The sequence below is a fragment of the Taudactylus pleione genome, unplaced genomic scaffold (assembly GCF_031769625.1).
Source record: "Taudactylus pleione unplaced genomic scaffold, aTauple2 ptg000256l, whole genome shotgun sequence".
NCBI classification, from domain to species: Eukaryota; Metazoa; Chordata; class Amphibia; order Anura; family Myobatrachidae; genus Taudactylus; species Taudactylus pleione.
The window spans coordinates 20,015,937-20,041,248 of NW_028284658.1; the positions used below are offsets into that span (position 1 = coordinate 20,015,937).

General features: G+C 39.4%; 1 protein-coding gene across 1 annotated transcript in view; it reads left to right on the forward strand.

The window, feature by feature from the left end:
- MEOX1 (mesenchyme homeobox 1) overlaps positions 1 to 14,835 on the forward strand; it is a 51,968-nt gene extending 37,133 nt beyond the window's left edge. The window contains exons 2-3 of the mRNA XM_088480833.1: positions 12,210 to 12,382; positions 14,060 to 14,835. Of these exons, the coding sequence (XP_088336959.1) occupies positions 12,210 to 12,382; positions 14,060 to 14,182 (296 nt within the window). The 3' untranslated portion in view covers positions 14,183 to 14,835. The remainder of the gene's footprint in view (positions 1 to 12,209; positions 12,383 to 14,059) is intronic.
- The last annotated feature ends 10,477 nt before the right edge of the window (positions 14,836 to 25,312 follow it).

Sequence of the window (25,312 nt, forward strand, 5' to 3'; positions counted from 1 at the left end):
TATTTTAGGATACTATTTATACAACATGTATGACATACTGCTGGGAGCTGTGTTTCTACAAGCAGTAGAGTGTGTACAGAGACATTAATGGCATATTGAATATGCCTATTCCTAGGTTAGTCCTTATATCCTATGTGATATAAAACAACAACTGAACATTATTCAGCACATTCAATGGAAACTTACAGGTCAGATATTGTAAGGCACTACTTTCAATCATACTTGCCTACTAGTTTCAGGGAGATTATAGTTGGTAATAGAATGCGGAACGTGGCGTGCTGTTAACGGGTTGTGCCATGCTCTGCTCAGAGGGCGTGTCTAACTCCACCTGTGGGCTTATCTAATGCCACTCAGGGTGTGTCCTGCATTGAACCAGGAGACTCCCGTAGGATACGGGAGAATAGGCAAGTATGCCCCTTACCTATGCAGTGCTCAGCATACACCCCCATACCTATACAGTGCTTAGCAAACACCCCCATACCCATACAGTGCTTAGCAAACACCCCCATACCCATAATGTTCAGTATACAACCCCCATACTTACACACTCCCCAGCATACACCCCCCCATACCCATAGAGTAATCACCATGCACCCTCCCATACCAACAGTGTCCAGCATACACCCCCTCCATACCCATACAGTAATCACCATGCACCCTCCCATACCAACAGTGCCCAGCATACACCCCCCATACCCATACAGTAATCACCATGCACCCTCCCATACCAACAGTATCCAGCATACACCCCCTCCATAACCAGACTCACACAGTGCCCAGCATACACACCCCATACCAACGCAGTCCAGTATATACCCCCACATATACCATACAGTGCCCATACAGTTCCCAGCATGCACACCCCATACCCATACAGTGCCCAGCATGCACACCCCATACCCACACTGACACAGTGCCCATCATACACCCCCCATACAGTGATCAATATACACCCCCTATACCCACAAACTCAAAGTGCCCACCATACAGTACCACTATGCACCCACCACACCCATAGTGCCAGACACACAACAGTACAGTAATACTTTACTATTCTAAACCTGTAGCACAGCCACACAGCATCTGTCATAGCCCTGTGACGAGCAGCAGCAGAGAGTAGGGATAACTGGAGGAGAGGGTAAATACTATCCTCACTGCAGAAGGCCATGTTGCCAAAGCTCTATAATTCTGGATACCTTTCTTTCATATGCTCTCCACCTGGTGGCCGCTGGCAGCAACTGCAGCTAGAGAAGGTGTACTACAGCAGGTTATTCCCAACAGCAGAGGAATGTGGAGGTTTTAATTCATTTTCCGGGGCATCGGGAGACTGTGCCTTGATCCGGGAGTCTCCCGCAGGAATTGGAAGGGTAGGCAGGTATGCTTTCAATTCCCTTGAAAACCAGATCGAGGTTGGTCATTGCAGGGCTTGTGCCTTTTTTCAGGTGGGGGCGATTGTGGCCACTGCCCAGACTATCTAATGCTTGGGCATGTTTCCCCTATAACAGGGTGGGGCAGGAAGAGAAGGTCAGGACTTGCTGTCCATCTTTATATTATTTAAATTTTACCAATAGCGCTATTATTGGCATATTTATGTATTGTAAATTATTTATGTACTGTAGTGTAAACAATACAGGCCCTTTGAAGCCAGGATTGACAATGAGATCTGTGCCGAGAGAGCTGGCACCTTTATTGCTATGGAATCAGTCACCATATACCAGAGGTGCCCAAACGCGGTCCATGGTTGAGCACAGGTGGTTAAGTAAAATTGACTGAGGTACTAAATAAGTCACCTGTGGTCAAGCATAGATATCCTTAAAACCTGGACTGTTAGGGTTCCTTGAAGAACGAGTTTGGGAACCTGTGCCCTACACTATAATGGCAGAGCATTGGTTATTGCTGATCACCACTCTTTTGTACACAGAGACAGAGTCCAAATTCAGAATTCATCTGAGTGTTTCTATAAGTAAATCTGGGTACACAATAAAAGATTTTGCCCAACAATGCTAACGACTAAACCGATTGAGACTGACCAAAATGATCCTGAAAATGGCTGACATACACCATACTCACTCCCCAAAATTGTTCAGTTCCTAGCGATCCTTTCAATTCCAAATCGCATTGTCTAATTAATTAGCAAACATCGGGCCATGCACACTGCGCCTTCTGAACGATACCAAAATTAAGTGAATTACATACTGTAGCGTGCAAGGCACTCACTATATCGGGAGCCGATCCGATCATTTTTAGACAAACCATCGGGATATTACCATGTCGGGCTAAGAATCCCATAGTATGCACCTATCTTAAGATTGTGCCTATGGCAGCATTATTTACTGTCAGCTAAGAATTTGTTATATAGAAATGTTGCTTACCTACTTACTTACTTGTATTTGCTACATTACTAACAGTCTCTTTTTCCCAGTAGAATATAATGGAGTTGATTGAATTAGCCACGAGTTCCATTAACACGAGTTTCCGCAGGTCAAAGACCTGCAGTCTCAAATTTTTGTTATTCAATTAGAAAACTGCATTAAGTTAATGCGTGGGAGTTAATGCAGATTTTACTTTGCATCTCCTAGGTAGGTGAAAAGTAGGTAAGGTGAAAATGTCAGGACGAGGTCTATTTATCAAGCAGTGAAAAGTGTGGAGAAGTGGAGCAGTGGAAAAGTTGCCCATAGCAACCAATCAGCTCCTACCTATTATTTTATAGACTGTACTTGATAAATGCTACTTCAAAGCTGATTGGTTGCTATAGCCAACTTCTCCACTGGTTCATTTCTCCACACTTTTCACTGCTTGATAAATAGACCCCTTAGGGTCTGATTCAGAAATGGACACTAATGGATTACCCCTCCCAAACGCTGACTACCTGTCACTCACTTTGTGAATAGATCCTCTGCATATACTATAACAAGACAATCGTAGCGAGTGCACAGTGGCGGCTTATATGCATGCGCAATGGCAAGAAATCGCTAGACCTGTTGTAAATTCATATTAGCGTCCGTTTCTTCATCATGCCCTCGTGCAGAACCTGTTACCCGTTACTAAGACTTATGTGCCCCTTTTTTGGGTTCATGGTGATTTCCCCACTTTTTCATGCACTTTGCCCAGGTCGCGCACTGTACAATTACCATGTGACATTGCAGCAGGTGCCACAAATAGTATTTTACAATTGAAATGCGTGACTCTCGAGAGCCTGCTTCACAAAATGACCCCCGGGAAGTGCGTGGTAATGTAACCCATGGCTCGGAACTGGCTTTACATCTGTTGGAGTTTTCAGGATTTTCAGACGGTACCTTAAGATCCCTTATATGGGATAAATTATATAGGATCCTCAGGCGTTTTCTTCCTTTGATTGACTGTAAACTAAATACCACAACTGCTATATTCTTGCCTTAATTTCTTACTGTGGCAGTCTTGTGTACTTGTCATTAGTAAATACTGCAAAAGATTTCCAGATGCCACATTTTTTCCCGCAGTGTGTGTAGAATCACTTGACTTTCGACTATCGGTTTAAATTCAATCTGGCTGATTTAGACCAAAAGTCCAGAAGATTATGATTATGCTCAGCACTACCAGTAAAAGAAGCACCCATACTGCCACTTCATTTGTGCTTACTGATACCAAACAATATTCATGCTTGGTGGTCCTTCCTGCCTTGTTACAGCTCTGATTGGTCCTATTTGTAAACTGTTTTTGAAAGCATTATAAACAAGCTAACAGTAGAAAAGCCAAAGAAAATACACGAATGTAACCAGTAAATTGCATTGTTTAGTAATGTACAAATCCTGAAGAGACTGGCTTGTCTGTACTTCTGATCCGATTACAAACTGTTCATTGCTTAAGATGGGCAGTATACCAGCAGGGGCGTAACTAGGTATTTGTAGGCCCCATAATAAAGGTTTGTGAGGGCCCATATGTAATCCCAATGGTGAAAAATGTATATAACGCATGTAACTTTGCCAAGGAAGATGGGCCCGATAAGCTCTAGGCCCCATAACAGCTGCATCCCTTGCACCTATGGTAGTTACTCCCATGTATACCAGGTGTAATTATACCTATAAACCCTGTTGGGTATATTCCAGATTCATTAATGCCTGCAATCCTCTATAGCACCACTACAATAATCTAACAATTGTTATATAACATTATAGAACCTCTGATACAGAACTGACACAGTCAATGTACATGTTCCTGTAACTGGGGCTAATATAAAACTGTGATACATCCAGCCTCATTATAAAACAAGGCCTAGGATCAAATATGGATTAAGCTTTTACAAATAGACCCAAGAGGATCTCGCCTAATTCAAATTCCTTTTCTATATTATAAATGCTCTTCCCCTAAAGCATACAGCACACTGTGCTAGTAAATTGTTAATAGAAGCGTCTGTTCTTTCTTGTTCATAATAAACAAGGTCACATCGTTCATATTATTATTCAGGGAAATGATTTAAGATTTCCTGCATTTGTTACGTAACCACATAGGAAAATAGCCGAGGAAAGACAATCCAAACTTCAGCTATATGCAGGAAATTCCACTACATTCTGAAGTGTCTTTCTCACCAGTTCACAACTTCAAAGGCTGCCTGTGATGTCATTGTCCAAAATAAATCCACCAATACTTACATGTATCGGGAAATATGTGCTTTCAGAATAACTGTTCCTGGTAACTCTTCAGAGAATTAAAGTGAAGCTGTTATCTCCATGTGATAGAGGCAGAAATTCTGGGAATTCAGACTCGTTTACATGGGAGATTGTGACATCATTGAGGTACGAGTCTTGAAGTCTGCAGCTTCTGGTGATTTCACAGACAGAGTATTGGTGCAGCCTAAAAAGGGTGTAGCCCATCGTACAGTATGTAGGAGTCATGTCGAATTTAATATTGGTGCTGTATGTTAATTATAGAGACACACTAAAGGAACATTTACTCAACGGATGATGTACAGTATGACACCAAAAAATACCTGTGCCAAATAAATATATTTCAGGGACATTCTATTACTGCAGGCATGTACCATGTGCAGTGCAGTCTTGTTGAAACGTTGGGTTATTATTATTATTGTTATTATGCTTATTTTATATGGCGCCACAAGTGTTCCACAGCACCTTACACAGTACATAAACAAATAAGTGAACAAGAAACCAATGACTTATGGTGCATACACACGATCAGATTTTTCCTTCAGATATGAACGATAACGATTTAAAAATCGTTCAGTCGTTCATATCTGAAGGAAAATCGTTCATATCTGACATGCCTGAACGATGGACGATCAACGATGCGCGTTCCCGATGGTCAGATAACGATTTCTGACATCTGATGGGTTTGCAGTCAGACTTGGACGATTCCATTCATTTTAATGCAGTCAAAAATCGTTCAAATCGTTCAAATCGTTCAAAACTTTGTTAAAATCGTTCAAATCGTTCAGATCGTTTAATCGTTCAATCGTTCATCTGACAAATCTGACAAGTCTGACAAATCTGACCGTGTGTACGCTCCATTACTGACATATCTGACATGCCTGAACGATGGACGATTTACAATGCGCGTTCCCGTTTGTCAGATAATGATATCTGACATCTGATGTGTTTGCAGTCAGACTTGGACGATTCCATTCATTTTAATGCAGTCAAAAATCGTTCAATCGTTCAAATCGTTCAAATCGTTCAAAACTTTGGTAAAATCGTTCGAATTGTTCAAATTGTTCAATCGTTCAATCGTTCATCTGACAAATCTGACAAGTCTGACAAATCTGACCGTGTGTATGCTCCATTAAGCTGCATACACACACAACGATTTTGTTACCAACGATTTTATGAACGATTTTTATGAACGATTTTCTGTCAGATTATCTGTCAGATATTTTAAAGTGTAATGAACGATTTTTATGAACTACAAACGATTTTTGCATATTCCCTTAATGAAAATCGTTCAGTTGACAAGTCTGACTGAACTACAAACTACAAACTACAAACGTGAACTCGCATGAACGATAATCGTTCATCATTTGACTCAGAAAGTGAACGATTTTTTCAAACGATTATCGTTAAACGATATCGTTTAACGATTATCAGTCAAAAAATCGTTGTGTGTGTATGCAGCTTTACAGTGCAATACAATGCAGGACAAGGGCATGGTTTATACACATTGCTGCATTAGTGATTATAACACTCAAAATAAGCAGCAGGTGGTCAGCAATCAAGTGTTAGGTGCCCTTGTGGGGAGTAAGGAGTAGAAGAAAATATAAGTAAGAAGAAGCACATGAGGGAAGAGGGTCCTGCTCGCGAGAGAATACATTCTACAGTGGAGGGGCAGATAAACAGGTGTGACACAGATGGGGTAGACAGTGAGGAAAGAGCATGTAGTTAGGGTGTCCTACAATCCATGACATGGCGTGCAAACTGAATTTGGTTATAATGAGCTTTTGGACAATAAATGCGGTATTAATATATAAACCTCATATAATAAGGCTATATTGTGAAAATTGCATTCATTATGCCATTATGAAAAAATCTTTGCGGTATATGTACTAAGCCTTGGTAAGAGATAAAGTGGAGAGAGATAAAGTACCAACCTATCAGCTCCTAACTGTCATTTTTAAAACACAGCCTGTAAACTGTCAGGAGCTGATTAGTTGGTACTTTATCTAGCTCCACTTTCTCTCCAAGGTTTAGTATACCTAGCCCAATAAATTGATACATTTTGAAAAATAGGCACATTTTCATGAACAAGTCATTATAACCTGAAAAATATGGATAGCTAGCAACTATACTCATAACTTTCATAAAAAGAGCAGCTAAGATTGTGATCAAGAGGGAAGGTTTTTTACATACACACAGCAGACTTTGTGACAATACTTCATATGGGCAGCACAGATGGTGTAATGGTTAGCATTACTGCCTCACAGTGCTGAGGTTGTGGGTTTGATTCCCACCACGGCCCTAACTGTGTGGAGTTTGTATAGTCTCCCTGTGCTTGCGTGGGTTTCCTCCGGGTGCTCCGGTTTCCTCCCACACTCCAAAAATATACTGATAGGTTAATTGGCTCCAAATATAAATTAACCCTAGTGTGTATGAGTGTGTGCATGTGATAGGAACATAGATTGTAAGCTCCACTGGGGCAGGGACTGATGTGAATGGACAAATATTCTCTGTAAAGCGCTGCAGAATATGTGTGCGCTATATAAATAACTGGTAATAATAATAATAACTGGGAACACCACAGTACAAATGTAAATAGTATTTGTACTATGCTAGTTTAAGAAATATTAGTTCCTAGTTATAAATTAACTTGTGTTTCAGTTTGACTGGTCCTTTAAATGTCATCATATTAATCATTTTTGTTTTTCTTCGCTATTTCCCTGTGTACCCTGCTGGAGTATAGCTCACCATTGTTACCTACTAGAATTTGACTCTTTTAAGATCATACCTCCTGGTGTACTCCTGTCAAGGTACTAGCATGCCATGTACTGTGCTGGCATCTCACGCACTGCTAATGATATACACAATATCTTGAGTCACGCAAACATGTGGATCACATTATAATGCTGTGCTAAAAATCCATAATCATCCAGAGCCAAGGTACTAACTTCATACAGGTGCCAAATAGAAGCCAAATCTGTTCACTTTTTTTTATACTGTGTGTGCCAATACCAAAGTATCAAGTATACCACTCATTGTTCTCTCTAAACTGAGCAATTTTGTTTTGCAAAGAGAGAGAAAAAGGGGGAAAAAAATGCATTTTGCCAGGTTGTGGTGAACAGTAGGTGCCAAGAGCACGGGATTCAGCATGGAATTCTTATAAGCAGAATCTTTTAAACATCCAGTTCAGTTCAGCTTTTGGGCCGTGGTGGTATACAAAGACTAAATGCCAAAATAGCTGCACGCTGTATAATTATATATTATGCAGTAACTCCCAAACACATTTTCATGACACTTTGGCACAAAATGTAATGATTAAAAAGAAAAAGCTTAATAAAAATTTTAGCTGCATTTATGTCATTTACATTACGAGGATTATTTATTTTTTCATTAAAATAACACCACTTTGCAATATATTCTCAACTTGCCATGCTAAAATGCATTAAGGCACTGAACCATAAAGAAGACAGTATTCAAAATTTTGATACACATATCAACCTATGAAACAATTTTTGCAAAGTAATTCAGTGTTGTTGAAAAAGAATATCTCAGAATATTTGTATTTTTCTAAGTGCAGAATATTTGGGATGCATAGGCGTCTTTATAATGGGTGCAAGGTGTGCGGTGCCCACACCGCACACCCTGCTACCATAGTTGATAATATACTTACCTCTCGGCAGATTCCAATGTGCTGCCCTGCAGCGCCGGACCAGCGTTGCAGAGCACGAAAAACTCACTGAGAAAATGACGGCACCCATTTTCCCAGTGACCTGCGCATGCGCAGAAAAGATGTCCCCGGTAAAATAGGCACGGGAGCCATTTTCCCATAGACCCGCGCATGCGCAATAGATTCTGGCATGAAGCCAAAATCTACAGCGTTCAGTGCACTGACAGAGAGGAGGGGGCTCAAACGGAGGCTGTACACTCTTAAAATGCCCCTGTCAGGATGCATCCATCTTGTCAGAGAAGAAGTCAACTAATGACTCTTTATTACAGTTCAAAATGGCAGAAATACAGAACACAGCTCTTTTATTGGGGCTTAAAATGTCCAATAGTTTGAACTGTACTTTGGCGTTGCAGCAACAATTTTTTGAATTTATTTTTTTTTTTGCTCACTTCAAAGTAATATTTTTCTTTCCACCTCTACAGAAGGTGCAATTTTGTTAGTAGAAGCTAACTATCACAGGGTTTACGAGCAGTAAGAAGGCGCTTGAGGTGTGATCTCTGCTAAGCTTCACTGTGCAGAATCCAGATGCTGCCTGATTTGTGATCCAATGTGTGAGTCTTTTCAAGTGAAGCCTGAGGAAAACACAGTGGAAAGTGTCTCGCACTTAAAACAATGTCTTAGAGAAAAAAAAAATACAGATGAGACAAAATATTCCATGAGGATGGCTGCAGTATGTCAAGGAGTTCCAAGGATAGTACTGCAGAAATGATATCATACGGCAAATGTCTGGATGGCTGTCTGAGTACGGTTTTAACATCTGCTAATCCTCAATGTCATATTTTATGTGGAGTTGCTATATATGTTGTATTCATCAAAGTAATGAAGTAGACGAAGCTGCATATATATTTTTCCCTTTTGCAATAATATCTGACCATGCCTTTACGACTCAGACAAATCTTACTTACTCTTCTATGCCTATGGATTAACATAATTTAGTCATTTTTAAGACTATATTTTTAATAGATGATTAAATTATGTTAATTTATAAAGAGTAAACCTAGAAAAGTAACATTACTGCTATTCTGCTACAGTAGTTTAAAAAAGTAAAACAATTTGGAGCTTCTCATTTGGAGGACAAATGGTATTTTTTGTTTCTTTCCGATAGATGTCCAGTTACAAGCAAGGGAGCAGAGGAAAGGGGGCAGTTATATAGTACCCTGGCCAGTGCTGCAGAGAAGTTGCAGCCATACTGCCAAGAGCACACACCTTTTTCGTGGGCAGCACAGCATGAAAAGAGGATATAGATATTCACCATGGAGTGTGGCCATGCTACCACATCTGAACCACACCTTGTAGGGTGGCCATAGTATATAGATCTAGCAGCATCCCTGGTAACAGAAAGTTTGGTAGCCCCAGGTCCAGTTCTCAAAATAGGCCACCCAAATCCATTTTACCGTAAAGAGCATACTTCTGTAACATTTTCATTATATTTGTTACTAAAAGCAGACATATTCACACTCCGTGCAGCAGGAGGCATAAAGGGTCGTTTAATAACCACAAAAGCTACAACTGCAATTTCTCTTTATGCGCAAGAGTACAGATGCATGTCCTATTAAGTGCATTTCAATGTGCCGATCCACTTCATGCTTTTTTGAGAGTACAATTGTGAACTCATTCTGCACCTAGTTTCCCATGTAGGCGGATGCTCCAGAAAATGTCCGATACAGTAAATAAATCACTTCAAAGACCAACCTATTTCCACTGTAGGACCACCTCCTTTATGTATGTATGTAAATACTTCTGGTTTTCTCCTAAAAAATTGCCTTAAATGAATAAAGAGTAAAGGAATATTAGGGCTGTTTTTATTACAGGTGAAATTTGTGTTGTACTGAACTTTTTTAATACATTGCTTAAAGTTAACCCAGATATATTCTTTTCTGCAGAAATGCAACCGGAACATGCAATGTGATATTAATTTTAAGTATGGGAATGAGCAAGATATCTGGAACATAAGAATTGCAGTGGAATTGCTTTTGCGGTTTTGGGCCTCCAGCAGCCCTGCCATTGGCAACTGCTAAATTTTTTTACTCCCGCAGACACATCCATATTGATCCTCAAATCCATTTGCTTTCCTGTATATTACGACAAAATTGTTGATGGATGACATCACAAAAGAGCATATGCAAAACAGGCTTCTTTCTAAAGGAAACAAATATATTCCTTATCAAAGAGAGAAACAGACTAAGAAGGAAAATCATGCACCATATATTAACATCTACTACTACTACAGTACTACTATTATTACTACTACTACTACTGCTACTATTACTACTGCTACTATTACTACTGCTACTATTACTACTGCTACTACTACTATTACTACTACTATCACTACTGCTACTATTACTAATGCCGCTACTACTACTATTACTACTGCTGCTACTACTACTGCTACTATTACTACTGCTACTACTACTGCTACTATTGCTACTACCACTACTGCTACTATTACTACTACTACTGCTACTACTAATAATAATTGTTATAATAATAATAAAAAAGACGGGAAAGAATAGATAAAGCAACCATCAGAATAGTCCTGTCACTTTTGTTTTACAGCATCATTCCCATCAGCCAATATGGTTGTTTTTGGACTAAAACATAGCTGATGGCAAAATGAATATATTGAAGTTTTTAAATTTCTGAAGATAGCTGTATTGGAATTAGTACAAAGCAATAGCTTTAAAAGGATTTACTAAAAGTATTCTGTCTCACAACCCATCAACACATGCAGCAAATATGCAGACCAAGGCCACTTTCCTAGTTGTTAAATGCTCAAGTAGTACATGTGAAGGCATTAATGCACATATTTAAGTATATAAGTCATATGCACATTTTTCTTTATTAAGTATTGAAGAATATGTGTCCTCCATAGCATTGTCAGATGCGCATTAGTTAGTCAAAGCACATCTAATTACTGTACACATGTTTATGCATATGTTAAAGGGCTGTAAGTTTACCTTATAATGACATATTATATTTGCTTGCCATGATCTTTACAAAGAGATTATGACATAGGTTATGAAGTTTTATTGGGGGGCTGGCAACCAAGAAATAATTGTTAATGAGCCACATATAATATAACCCTCCAGGTCATAAATGACATCAAGGAGGACAGAATAGTGTTGAATTACAAATATGCATTGCTAACAAATGTCTATAACAGGTTTATTTCTGTAATGTGTAACTAATGCATACAGCACTGATATGACAAACATGTACTGTAGATGCTACTATACTGTAAATATACATAGGTTATTCATGGTGACTTTGAAATATAAAAAATGGTAAGTATAACACAGAAAAATGCAACAAACAGCAATTAAATTCCCATAAGCTGTTGAAATATCTTCAAGGGTGAATGAGCTCCATTCATGGATGACCCCTTGAACAGATCAGTTATCATACACTTGAGTTGTTTTCAGGACCATCCCTGGCTTTAATGCCACATGAAGTAGTCACTGTTGCCACGTATCCCGCCTTCCAGACAGAGGTTTCAAGTGTAATTTCTGGATAATAAAATGAAAGCATAAAATGGGAATCACTGAAGATCAAATGTATGCTGGAAGGTGGCAGTGTAGGCAAGATACTGCATCACAGCATAAATGTACTCGCTTCCCAGTACCTTCTGGCATTGTTGAATAATATTGAGGAAAAATTTACTTTAGTTCAGGCTGATCAGGGCTCCAATCCTCAGTCACTTTAAAGGCTACACACTATCCATTGTTTAAGATGTCTATAAAGTGGATGATTAAACTATTTTGTTTTACAATTTTGTACCTATCAATGACCACTATATGCAATGGTGTCTAACATTCCTATTTTTCTCGGGTTCATAGAAACTGGGGATTCTGTCACCAAGCCAGAGACTAATAGCAAAGCAAGAAAAGAAAGAACGGCCTTCACCAAGGAGCAGCTACGAGAGCTAGAAGCTGAATTTGCTCATCATAACTACCTTACCCGGCTTCGGAGATATGAAATAGCTGTAAACCTTGACCTCACTGAAAGACAGGTATGGGCAATCAGGTGCCTTTTGAGAAAGGTTACATGACAGAACATTAGACATTATGCCTATCATTTGTGTATGTCTCTTCAACATAGTGAACCCCCCCCACAAAGTACCTATATGCCACCATTATCACATATAAAGCTTGTATGCTAGATAATATCATAGTCACAGGTATTAAAGTGTAAAGCCACATACACACTAGACGATGTGTGTATGCGGCGATGTGGTCAGTAACGGGGTCCGGCAGGGGTGCCGGCAATGGTAAGTGCATACACACTTACCGATGTTGGCCATGACGAATGACGGCGGGGGGGAGTGGTGCCATGCTGCATTCAGCAGCATGGCATCGTTAACAATATTCCCAGATTAAGCTGCATGTGCAGCCAACCGACCTGCGGGAGCGCGCATCATTGGTTGTTCAGTTCATTCATACACACTGGACGATATGAACGATATACTGTTGAACGATATCGTTATTGTTCATAAAAATTATCTAGTGTGTATGAGCCTTAAGAAAAATATCTGACATTTTGTGCTTATCTATCTATCTCTATATCTCTCTCTCTCTACTATCAATCTATATACTAGCTGATGTACCTGGTTTCACCCGGGTAGACCTTAGGGGGTAAGTTTACTAAAGTGAGAGTTTTTAGAAGAGAGTTTTAAAAGTGATGTTGCCCATAGAAACCAATCAGATTCTAGCTATTATCTTCTAGAAGGTGCTAGTTAAATATTAAGTAGAATCTGATTGGTTGCTATGGGCAACATCACTTTTAAAACTCTCTTCTAAAAACTCCCACTGTAGTAAATTTACCCCTAGATATTTACTGTTTCCATTCCCATCTCACCACTACAAAAACACATTAATCCTTCACCTCTATAGTAATGTGACACTGCTATAGTAAGACATTACCTTCCCTCACTTGTGCACTAACACATTCCACTCCCTAACCTCTGTAGTAACACCTTTCCCTCCCTCTCCCTTTTTGTAACACATTCAACATTCCCCTCCCTCACCTCTGTAGTAGCACATTATACCCACTTACTCCTGTAGTAACACATTCCCCTCCCTCATCCATATTGTAACACATTCCCTTCCTTCACCTGACAGTAACACATTTGACATTCCCCTCCCTCAACACATTTTCCGCTCTCACCTCTGTAGTAACACATTCCATACCCTTACTATTTAAATAGGGGAGCCACACCTAATGTCAGTGATGTTTGGCAGCACTTGGGATGACAGATGGCATTTTAAAATGAATTGGGGGGGGGGGTAGTGGGGGCCATGCTGCATTCGGCAACATGGCATTGCTAGTGACAGCCTCAGATCATTCTGCATGTACAAAAGATCTGAGGATACGATGATTGACTCGTGGGAGAGTACAACAGCATCGTGATAGTGGGTACACACTACGTGATTTGAACGATATGTCATTCCAATGCATCGGAATTGGACAAATTGCTCAAGATATTGTCTAGTGTGTATCCACCTTATGACTAAAGTGTCTCAGCAAAGTTACTTTTGACTAGTGAATTCATAAGATACATTAATTGTTTCATCCCACAGAATAGTTACCTTCTCTATGACATTACACTGTGACAACGCACTACTGTATGCTCATTATGACTAAGCATATTCCTTATTAAATGCCAATTAATCTAATTTTACTCACAAAGGTAAAAGTCTGGTTTCAAAACCGAAGAATGAAGTGGAAACGTGTGAAAGGTGGGCAGCCAGTGTCTCCGAATGAACAAGATGCAGATGACTTGGACTCTACAGCATCTCCCAGCTCCGAGTAGCATGCCTTTTACATGCTCTGTGAACTTTCCTCTTTGATGCCCTGTCAGGACAACACTCTGTGTTTGGTCTACCAATTTACCATTCTTGATCATATTGGTTAACCAAACTTTGTTTTACTACATTTATCTTTACAACACTTTTTACAGTTCATAAAATGGGTAGGACATTGGAACGTTGAGTTGCTGAAACAGTCAGACCTTATAATGCTTCGACAATCAATTTTCTTCACATGTAGTTGTAAAATACTTATCAAGCTACCATGGACATCATCGGTTAAGGATATATTGTAATTGCTATTGCAATGATATTTTTTTTATTACAATTTCAATCCAATTTTTTTTACCTTATTCCAGGGTTAAGAATGCTGAAAATGTGTTTTAGATTTTTCTACAATATCAATTTATCCCATTGTCTCATGTGACAGCAATATCAGAGACTGACTTGTATATAGAATAACGTGAATGGGCTCATTCCAGACTCTGGATTGTTGTCCCAAAATCCTGTATTTTTTCTTATGTTTTTTTTTAACATGTATAAATCATCTCATTTTATTGACTGGCCCATTAATGACAGAGAAAAACGTCAAAAGTAATTTGATGTTTTTCAATCATCATTTTACATAAATTCATGTTCAATTTTTTTAATTTTCTATGGTCACCTTTTAAAAAAATAGATTTTTTTAATGTTTAAAATTGCAAGAATTTCTTTGTAAAGCTTCTCTTTTATAACACATTTTTTTATTAATAAAACTTATTATTTGTAAAGCAGGTGCAAAATATTCTCAATATGTGGTATGTTAAGACAATCTGTTTATCACATTTTAAACTTGGATAAGACAAAGTACAGACACAAAGTAATATAAATAGTATGCAAGTCTGTTTCTAGCTCTTATGTGTTGTTTGTCAATATACAGTACCCTATTGTTCACTCCACTGTAGCCAAGTTCCTTTCTACTAGTGGTACCCAACATTTATGGTATTACAACACTCTTTTTTTAAACAGAAGGCAAAAACATAATTTCCAGTATGTTTTTATTGCACAACAAACATACATTTATGTAATAGAACCTGAGAATTATTAATATATATATTAGTATATTACTAAATGAATAAACATTACAATACTTGAAAACAAAATTAAATTAACACCTGCAGTTTTTTTATTGAAGAATTAATTACTTAGACATACTGTATGGATATGTCCACACTAACCTATCTTCAAATCATAGTAGCCCTGTATAGTGCACCACAAAAAATATGATTAAGCAATGCCTCCTGTCATTCAGTATTTTTTTTTATGAATTTGTACCTTTCACACTGCCAATACTAGAAAAGCACAGTATGCATACCCTGTACATCACTAATGGGTTTGCGTGCTATAGCAGTGCGACAAAGACTATAATCTGAGAAAAAGGAAAGAGACTGGGGACCGATTGAGCATATTCACACTGACACTGTTGCGAGAATAGTACAGATTCTAAATTCACAGTACTCTATAATCCGGTTTGTGTGCGACTGTCATGAGAAAAAGATGCTGAAGTGGGAAAGTCCGAAACTAATTATTTGTCTAAGCTGCACCATGCGTCTCATGTCATAACGCAAAAAAGGACACATCTGTATGCACATGGAGTTTTGACAGAGCAGACTGCTTTGGGCTTTGTTGCAGCTGCACCACCTGGTACTTTGGTAGTTACATGCTTGTTCTCCACTAATCTCTTTTCACTATCTGCAAGTCAGTCCTACAGAGCAGCAAACCTAGTGTATATACAGTACCTGGTCTGTAATCTGTCATTTTCTATAATATACAGTAAAGGCACATTGGCATAACAATATATATATATATATATATATATATATATACAACCACAGACAAAGTGGCAGACAAAGTGATTATTAAACATTTTTATAGATGTCCAAAAAAAAATCAAACACTTTGATTTATGCAGCAGAATTGTTATACCGGGTACAGCATCGTGTGCATATATACATATGTGTCCTCAATCTAGCTTTTTTGCCACTATATGGCACAAGACACTTTGTGCAACTTAGTTGCTCCACCACATGTAACAATTTGCACTGTTTCCTAAATTTTGTGTCTTCTTTGCATCATAACCACATACAGGGGCATATTCAATTGCGGGCAAAATTAAAAAAAATTCGAAGTGCAGGGGTTTTCCCGCAGCTGCTAGGTTTTTCATATTTAATTGGAGGAGAGAAATTCAAGGAGGTAATTTTCTTGCAGTCCCCCATCAGGTGTAAAATCAGTAAAAATCCATATTTTAAGTTAAAAATGTCAAGACTTTTTTAAAAACCCTTGGCCACCCCCCAATCCTCCCTAATGACTAGGTAATTGGAAGTTTCCAATTATCTTATTTAATCCAATTATTACATGTCATTATTAATGTTAACAAAAAACATCCTTAAATTTCACCCAAATAAACATTTTCATTAATTTATGCACCCCAAATATAATTAAAGTATTTATTTAAATGAGAAATAATTGCTATTTATCTTTTTTTTCACTTTTTTTGTATTTAAATTGGCCACAAATAACCCCCCCCCCAAATAATTACCTTTTTTAACTTTTGTGTGCATTTTTAATTTTTTCATTAGTATTTAAAGAAAAAAGTTTGCTTTTTAATATTCTTCATTTTTTTTAAATGCGCAAATCAGTAATTTGCAGCATTTTTTAAAGATCATAATATTTTTCTTTGGGACAGTAATAAACATTACTGTTAACCAATATTTTTTATATTTCTTTAGGGTACAGGCTGCTCCCCAAATTTTGAAACAATTTCCTGCGGGTATTTGCTGTAAAAATTACGGCAAACATTTTTTTCAATTTGATATTGCAGAAATCGGAAGCACGTATACCTGCATCAATGAAAGAATGGTCGTGATGGCCATGGTAAATGTACACCTAATTGGATATGCCCCACAAAGTCGCTTGCAGTATACTAGGCACACTAGATTAGTACTTTTGGTGAAAAGGAAATGCTATAAAGTCATAGATTAAGCATAATGACATGTGAATTGAAGCATAGCACAGTGGCTTGTATCAGAATTCTGTCTTTTGCATTTTCATTAGCAACACTCGCACACAGAAGTATATGAAATGGCAGCATCAGTATTCAGTTTACACTTGCATTGTACTTTTGTCACATTAGTGATGAGAATAAAATTATATTTTGAGAAAAAGTCTCTGGCAGGATGCTTCGTGCCGCTTAGTCGCAAAGTCTGTGGCATGCCAAATGGGGCTATTTGGGCAAAAGGTGTATCTTTTTTCTTTTAGCATCATTTTTCACAGTCATTAGTTAGACATTCAGATTTTAGTATTTAAATTGTGAAGCATTTAAGCTGTTGTCTGAATGTATGATTTGCAACATCCTATTAGGAAGAGCTAGGGTGTGCATTCCAGGTCCCCTCCCCTTCAACATCCGCAGTCTGTAAGAAGGTACCAGGGCCCAAAAACAAAGCCGGCATGCAGACAGGGGCTTGCCGAGCAGCCACATCCCCTTGACCCCCATGCCACCCCGTGAGGTATGACCATGCCCCTTTTCCTTGCACCTACAGCGTGCGCACACAGAGGGATGCCAGGGCTGTTTTACAGCCCCAGTCAGTCCCTGGAAGGTACTATACCACATCAAATATAATTATGTAGAAAAGGGCCATTTTGTGATATAAACATTTAACGAAAGAAACTTAAAGTGCAATTAGATACAATAATTATTGAAGAATATAGTTGACACATCGGCTGAGGAACCTATTGATGACAGGATCTAGAAGGATTAGGGCCTTATTTACTGAAAGTTGACTCACTGTGCATAATGTTTACTCACAGCAACAGACGCGTACTTTGGCACTACAATGCAAAAATGAGTGAGCAGATATTGTGAAATTTTTTTTTAAAAATGGAGCCACTTCCCCTCAAAACAATTTAATTTCCTATGTTCTCTGACGTGGCAGTGATTAAGTTTCAGACTTTACTGGTCAGTGGGCAGGGGCATAGTGAAGGTAGAGCCAGACTAGCTAGTGCTCCAGCCACCTGTTTTGGCCAGGGCCCCAGAGATCAGCTGTCCAACGGAACTGTTCCTGTGGACCACCAGGAGCATGGGATGGTTCTTGCTGGGCCAGTACCATGCTTCCCTCAATGGTTCCACAGGTCCTGGCTCTCCCCCACCCTGCCGGGCCAATTCATACTTGCCGACGTTAAATGTCTGGGCCTGCTTCGTCCATTATCGAGGTGAAGCTAGCCCAGACACCATCCAAATGGATTATAATTTGATTTGCAGAAGAGGGAGAGTGTTAATTCACCTGTCCTGCTAATTGCAAATTCCCAGTGGCAGCCCCGGTATTGAAAGAAAAACAACTTTATGTTTTTTGTAAGCACAGTCCCCGGCTGCATATTCCGACAGCCAGGGTCAGTGCTGTGGTGCGGCAACAACAGCTGCAGATGTCGTAATGGTCAGTGCCAATGACTGTTTGTACATTGCCACACCACTTCGACACCCTATCTAGGCATAGCACCCCTGTCATTCTGATCACTTGTCTGCATTTCTACATGCAGGGAAGCGGTTACTGCAGCACATAACGTGCGCACCAATTACACCTATAAATCCTCCATTCATTTCTCCCTATGTCTCCAAGCAACCAGAAGAAAAGAATCAATTAGTTCCTACAGCATAGGTTGATTAATGGCGGAGCTCTCAGTCGCCATTATTGCCTGTCTGCTACATTCGACATCAGAGTACCAGGACTGCCAAGATGACACAGAAAGGCAATAGCTGATCAGCAACTTCCCAGCATTCAATAATAGTGTGGTCAAATGGATGCAGTTAACTTTTCTAGAGTAATGATACAACTCGCCAACTTTCTGATGTTTGATAGCCACAGCCAACAGTCACTGTCAATGGATACATATAAATCCTACAGAGACCAATAAAATAAACCAACACACCATTACCTTACATACATAGGTGGAGTCTATAAATATCTGAGGCATCCAATATGTCGATGACCTTAGAAGAGTAATGGGTAGATTGCAAAGTCTTGGGTTTAGTTATAATGCTGCTTTGAAACATAATCCACCTGCTGTATGATTGTGTTCTGATAATCCCTACTTCAAAGCTGAAAACATTTTTATTTTATTATCTAGTCAGTGGACTTTCTAGTAAGGATAAAACCAGATGTTGGAAGATAGTAGTCCCCTTGGGTGCAGTTGTAGTCTGGTGTGATGTTACTGCAGTCATTGATTAATGATCTTTATAGTATAGAGAGATGGGATTTCACCGTTTGCTGTAATAACACAATCACACATTGCTAGATGACATGTAAAGTCTTCTTGCAATTAATATTGAAAATATGTTTCCAATATAATATGTAGCACAATCTCTGTGGTTAAATAAATCTGAAAATTAAGTGCTTTCCCCATATTATCTTTGAACATTGAACATTAATATATGATCTATTTTTTAAAGACATTTTAAGCCATATTCACAAAATAAGTTTTGTTTTTATGGCACAATCTGCCAAAACTAAGGAAAAAAAGGAAAACGTTCTTTTTTACATTTGCGAATAGAAAGATCTATCATTCTTTTTAATTTTTTTTAAGTAGAAAAAAAATGTGTTAAAAACAATGATTGTTTAGCCATATTTACAAAGTAACTGTAGATTTGGTGAAAGCATGCATGCTAAACTTGTATTTTTAGTGCTAGAACTGGCAAAAAAGTATATGAGAATTAAACACAGAGGAAAAAGAAAGAAAATACAACTAAAGCAAGATCCCACTGCTTTATTGTAAATTACTTTTTTCATATCAATATATTTTGTAAAGCAAGAAATCTGAAAATTTTAGAAGAGAGTACAGGTTTTTTTTAAATAAATACAGGCAGGTTTAGAGACACTGATACTCAATACAGGAAATTAATGTTTTTAATAGATTTTCAATTTGTAGCTTGAAAGGTATGCAATTCTCACAAACAAGTATATTTATTCTTAGGCTGCACAACCAAACTTATCATGTATATGTATATATTGTACCAGATGGCCTCCTTTGCAGAATGCTAGATACAGTACTTAGTGGTATATTTACTGTACTGTGGGTTTTTAGAAGTGGAGATGTTGCCCATAGCAAATAATCAGATTCTAGCTATTATCTTCTAGAGTGTGCTTGATAAAAGATAAGTAGAATCTGATTGGTTGCTATAGGCAACATCTCCACTTCCAAAAACCTGCACTAGTAAATACTGTATACCCCTTAGTCCACCCCAAGAAGATGGATAGTGCAAACAGACCTTTACCCCTAGTGATATGCTGAATTCAGGCAATTCATTATCCTGCTTCACACATTATTATTGTTGTTAATTTGTATGGCACCACAGTGCTCCGAAATACAGGATAGACCTAAAATAGGACATACAAGATTTACTAAATAAATACAGACATGAAAGCAAAGGGTAGGGAGGGCCCTGCTCATGTTAGAGCTTGCAATCCATTTTGAAGGACAGATGAGACAAATGGAGTGTGGCTCACAGTTGAGATTTGGAAAGTTTTGAGGATGCATTAGTGTGGGTAGTGTAGGTGGGGTGATACATGTTAGACGCGACATGGGAGAAATCTTGTAGGCAGGAGGGGAAGGAATTATCATAAAAGAGGCGGTACAAACGTCGGAGGAAGTTCTAAATGAAGTCGAATATTTTCAGATAAGATTTGAGCTTCATGAAGGAGTGATGTTGTTGGGAACAGTAGTTGGTAAGAAACACTGGGTCATGAGATGGTTTCTTTAAGATTGGAGACAATTAGGCATTTTTAAAGAAGGATGCAAATGTGCCAGATGAGATCAACAGGTAATTGTCATAATTTATTTACAAGTGACCACAAAACTGCAGCACCAGACAATCAGTGTAACAAAAAACAACTCACTTCCAAAAAATAAATCATACATAAAAAAATAGTAAGTGCATATGAGGCTGACGCAGTTCCAGAGCCCAAGTAGCACAGCTGACTATATTTTGACTATTCAGTTGTCCTGAGAAGTTCCTTCTCCAGTTAGTGGAGATGTTTTTTTTTTTATTATAACCTGGGCACATAGTGACCCAAGCCAATAGAGTGCCTGTTACAACACCAGATAGGTGAGGGCAGTTTTCAGCCATAGACCCCTCACCCAGGTTGGCTGGTTGGGAGCTGGGTTCAGCCCCCCATCTTCATGACAAACTCACAAGTGTCCTACACTACTACAAGGTCTGGTTTATCGCCAGTTGATTATTTCATCATCCACTTCTCTGTGGAGAACGTTTATTAATTTGGTCTCATGATGCTTCAGGTGGTAATGGGATAGGCCACCTAACTCTAACCTGGAGGCTAATGTAGTGTGCCAAACAGTTTAAAGCCTGCACTTTTTTTATTGATTTTTCAGTTTTTAAGAATTGTACAACTTCAGCAACTAGACTTTATAATATTACAGTAAGAAGCACCACCACAGGGAAATGCCTTTAGTGATGGAACTCACCGCAAACTCTCTGTGTAACACCACGTACTGTCTGGCCCCACTTGTTTAATTAGTAAGTCAACTTTTTTCTGCAATGTGTGGTAAACAATTATCTGGTGTGATAGCTCCTACGTATGAGTTTCTAAGTTCCTATTCTTAAATCGAAGTATTTAAAAAAAATGGGTTAAGGTTACTTAAAGATGTGAAAATAATATTTTAAATTGTAAACAGAACAACTCATTGACAGGAGTGTTTTACCTCTACATTGCCCCTGTAGAAGTGCCCATATGATAATGCCCCCATAGTAATGCCCCTGTAGTAGTGCCCATATAGCAATGCCCCTGTAGTAGTGCCCATATGGTAATGCCCCTCTGGTAGTGCCCATATAGTAATGCCCCATAGTAATGCCCCTGTAGTAGTGCCCATATGGTAATGCCCCATAGTAGTTCCCCTGTAGCACCACATACACAAAAAAAAACAATACTTACCTTAAACCACGCTCCTATGTCTGCCACTGTCCGGTCCTTCCTTCTGCTCCTCGGAACTATGGGAGAGATGTCATGACGTCTCTCCCATAGTGCCCATGGGGAGAGCCGGAAGCTGGAGTTCAGGAGAGAACTCCAGCCTCCGGCTACCGCGGTGCAGCAGGGAAGGATCCGGGCGCTGTTGGTAATAAAATCTCAGCAGGCGTCCATCTTGGAGACCCCCTGCAGCGCCAAGCTGGAGGACACTGGCGGCGGGTGCAGCGGCGCACCCAGTGCACGTGCACCTCCAGCCCCCCCCTAGTTGCAGCCCTGACTTGGCTAAATTAATTTTGTACATAGGTGAGAGGTGAGTTTGGCAGTCATTATACAAGTGAAAATACATATTGTATTTCTCTTATTCTATTCATTGAAGTCAGAGCCACCATTTAATTAGGGTTGCGTTCAGAATGTAGATAATAATGACCAACTGATACAAATTAGTGTACAGATTTCAGCAGTCTAAAACATGGACTAAGGGCCTGATTCAGAGCCGAACGCTCTGACCAGAGTGCTCGCTCTGAATCAGGGCCCTCCTCCATGAAAATGGAGCGGCCTCCTGGCCGCTCGCATAGCTGTGGGTGACCACCCACAGCATATGCGAGCGTCCATGATGATGGTCGCGATGGTCAAGGGCTTGCGACGGAGACCCTGCGGTAGGGTCTCGCTGCCGCAAGCCCTGGAGTGATTTTGGCTCTATCAGAGCCAAAATCACTCCCACTGACATCACTAGTGATGTCAGTGGGGCCGGCTTCAGACGGTAGGCGTTCCCATGGGAACGCCTCCGTCTGGCAGGCACGCCCCCGGCACGCCCACCAAAAGGGGGCGTGCTGTCAATCAACATCGACAGCACGCCCCCTTTTGTGCGAGACCCGGAGCGATGGAGAGCCCGTCGCTCGCCGGGTCTCGCACATGCGCACGACGGAGCTCCCTCCGTCGTGCGCATGCGCAGTGGGGGAACGTGGACCCGCTTGCGAGCATCCTGAGCTCGCGAGCAAGTCTGAATGACCCCCTTAGTGTATGAGCAGGAGGCTTTCAGAGTTGATTTTCAGTCACACCTATTAAAAGGCTACAGTATATCTAACTGCTCAGCTCATTGATAATGATATTAATATTTAGGCTCTCAGTGGATAACAGCAGATTGTAACCCTAAAAAGTTACAGAACTTACTAAAGAACCCCCATCTGTCTATATCCCATCTCCCACAAAGCTGGGCTACAAGTATCCGGTAACTTACAGTAACTGCTGCTTGTAATAGGCTTATTACTGCTGTTACTAAGATCATCCGTATCCTCTTCTTGTTTCCTCAGCAAATCACTGCTTATTAATCACTTATATATGTCAATACATTCACAAAAGCAAAAAGCTTTCTTTAAAGCGGGCTTTGCTAACTAACCAGATGCCAAGATTGTTCTTGGCCTTGTTGAAATGATAATCAATATTAATCAATAATGTATACTTGAATCTTTTAATTTCTGCCTCCTGGTGTATTTCAAAAACTAAACAGAGAGAGCATTAGTGTTCATGTTGGTAAATTGGTATAGCGGATTGCATAAAATATACTCACCTGACATTAGTGTAAATTACACATCTATTTATCGTGATTATTGCATCAGCAAGGCCTGCATTTCATATGCCTGCTGTGGATTAAACACTTAGCATGTGTCTGACTATATTTGGTTTAGTAGTGGTTAAAAAATGTTTAGGAGTTTTGATATGACCATTCTTTAAATTTAGCCAATCAACTGTTTAGGAACATGTAAGTGGGTGTGGCTGGGATAGTTATTCTGGTTATTTCTGTGTAGAGGAGGTCGCTTGTTTACTGGACATTCCCACCTCATCCCGTTATTTTGGCTTGTTTGTTGGTATTAGTTGTGGGAAACAAGGGTAGTAGTGCTGCCTCACTATTAGGTCTTGAGGTTCTCTCCCCAGCCAATACACGGGTTAGGCTGATTCTACCCTACTGAGATCAGCAGTACCACCGGTCCTTGTGGGCCTTTTGTGTGTCATTGGTAGGAGAGTTTGAATTCCATAGGTGTGTGTATAACTGGCTGGCAAAAGCCCCTCCCCAATCTAAGTCAGATTAGCAACACTGCTGTGTGGGGCTGTTCTTTCTTTGCCACCATTACTTTCCCTCCTCTTCATATCTTATTATTAAATAAAAGCTTACTCTTTTCCCTGCCAAAAAGTCTCTGTGTATTTAATTGTTATGTTTATAAGAGGTTGTATTATTATCTGCACAAACAATATAGACAGAACTCAGACGATAGGAAGTGTTTTCTCTGGAACAAGGTTGTATTTTTCAATGTTCTTCTGGGGCAACCACAAGGAACACTGTAATCTGCTGACTGACTGACAGACTGACTGACAGCCGGGGTGCAGCGATGCATGGAACTTCAGCACAACATTCAGCGATAATTTGTAGTAAAATATTAGTGCAGCAGTCATTTGTCCATGCACCATGTGCTGATGGAATTTTTACTGTCGAAGGTCAAAATGCTTATTTTAAGTTGAAAATAGACTGTCAATTTTATTGCCATTGCACATTGTTTTCTCACTAAATCCCTGACACAACATGGGGTTCTGTAGATCCCAGTTTTAGAAAAACTGCTGTAAATTAACCAAGCGTTATATAGCTAAACTACATTATGTATGTATGTATAAAGTTCATTCAATAGTAACAGCTCAGAATACATTACAGAATATGCACACTGGACAGTGCTGAGCTGTTTGTAAGGTGCATTTGAGTGATTAAATAATTCCATCCTTTATTATGAGTATTGGGTACATAATTTCACTTTAAATAAATGTAATAGTGCTGGTGAAAATAAAATCTTTAGGATAGAATAAATAATACATATATGTGATAAGTGCATTGGAGGTAAAGGGCCAAATGTAATAACCCACTATGTGTAGGAGCCTAGGGCGTAACTACCTTTGGTGCAGCAGGTGCAGCTGCTATAGGGCCCACAGATGTAGGGGGGGTGTCTTCCTTCTTTTTACCATGTTTCCACAGTATGTGCATTTATTTGCCATTGGGCAGTAGATGGGGCTCTTTCATAAGTTGCTATGGGACCCACAAATGGGTTAGATATGGAATGTCGGTGCTCGGAATCCCAGGGG